The sequence below is a fragment of the Buceros rhinoceros genome, unplaced genomic scaffold (genome assembly GCF_000710305.1).
Source record: "Buceros rhinoceros silvestris isolate BGI_N320 unplaced genomic scaffold, ASM71030v1 scaffold37653, whole genome shotgun sequence".
NCBI lineage: Eukaryota > Metazoa > Chordata > Aves > Bucerotiformes > Bucerotidae > Buceros > Buceros rhinoceros.
In genome coordinates, this window is record NW_010406018.1 from 8,633 (window position 1) to 8,961 (window position 329).

At 65.0% G+C, this 329-nt stretch overlaps 1 protein-coding gene across 1 annotated transcript in view; it reads left to right on the top strand.

The window, feature by feature from the left end:
• The window catches only part of RHOT2 (ras homolog family member T2), a 10,301-nt gene that overhangs the window by 7,575 nt on the left and 2,397 nt on the right, over positions 1-329 (top strand). The window contains exon 14 of the mRNA XM_010133936.1: positions 290-321. Coding sequence (XP_010132238.1) covers positions 290-321 — 32 coding nt within the window. The remainder of the gene's footprint in view (positions 1-289; positions 322-329) is intronic.

Genomic DNA, 329 nt, shown 5'->3' on the forward strand with positions numbered 1-329 from the left:
CACACCCTGCTCCAGGCCGGTGGTGGGGGCGGCCGCGTGGCTCTTTGCGTCCTTAGCTTTGCCTAAAGCAACCAGCTCAGTCCCTCTGCTTGTCCCGAGGATCTGACGGGGCTGTGCCTTTCCCGGGCAGCTGTGCCTCCCCGAGGTGGTGCCACCTTTCCCTCTGTGTTCTGAACGGCCCCGTGTCTCACTGCCCTTTGCAGGGCAGTTACAGCGCGGGGGCTCAGGGCAGTTTGACGTGCTCTCCCGTGCTCCCTGCTGCCTGTGACGGTGTTCTCATTGGTGGCAGGGCCAGAGGGAGAAACCCGGGGAGGCGTCGCCCTACCAGA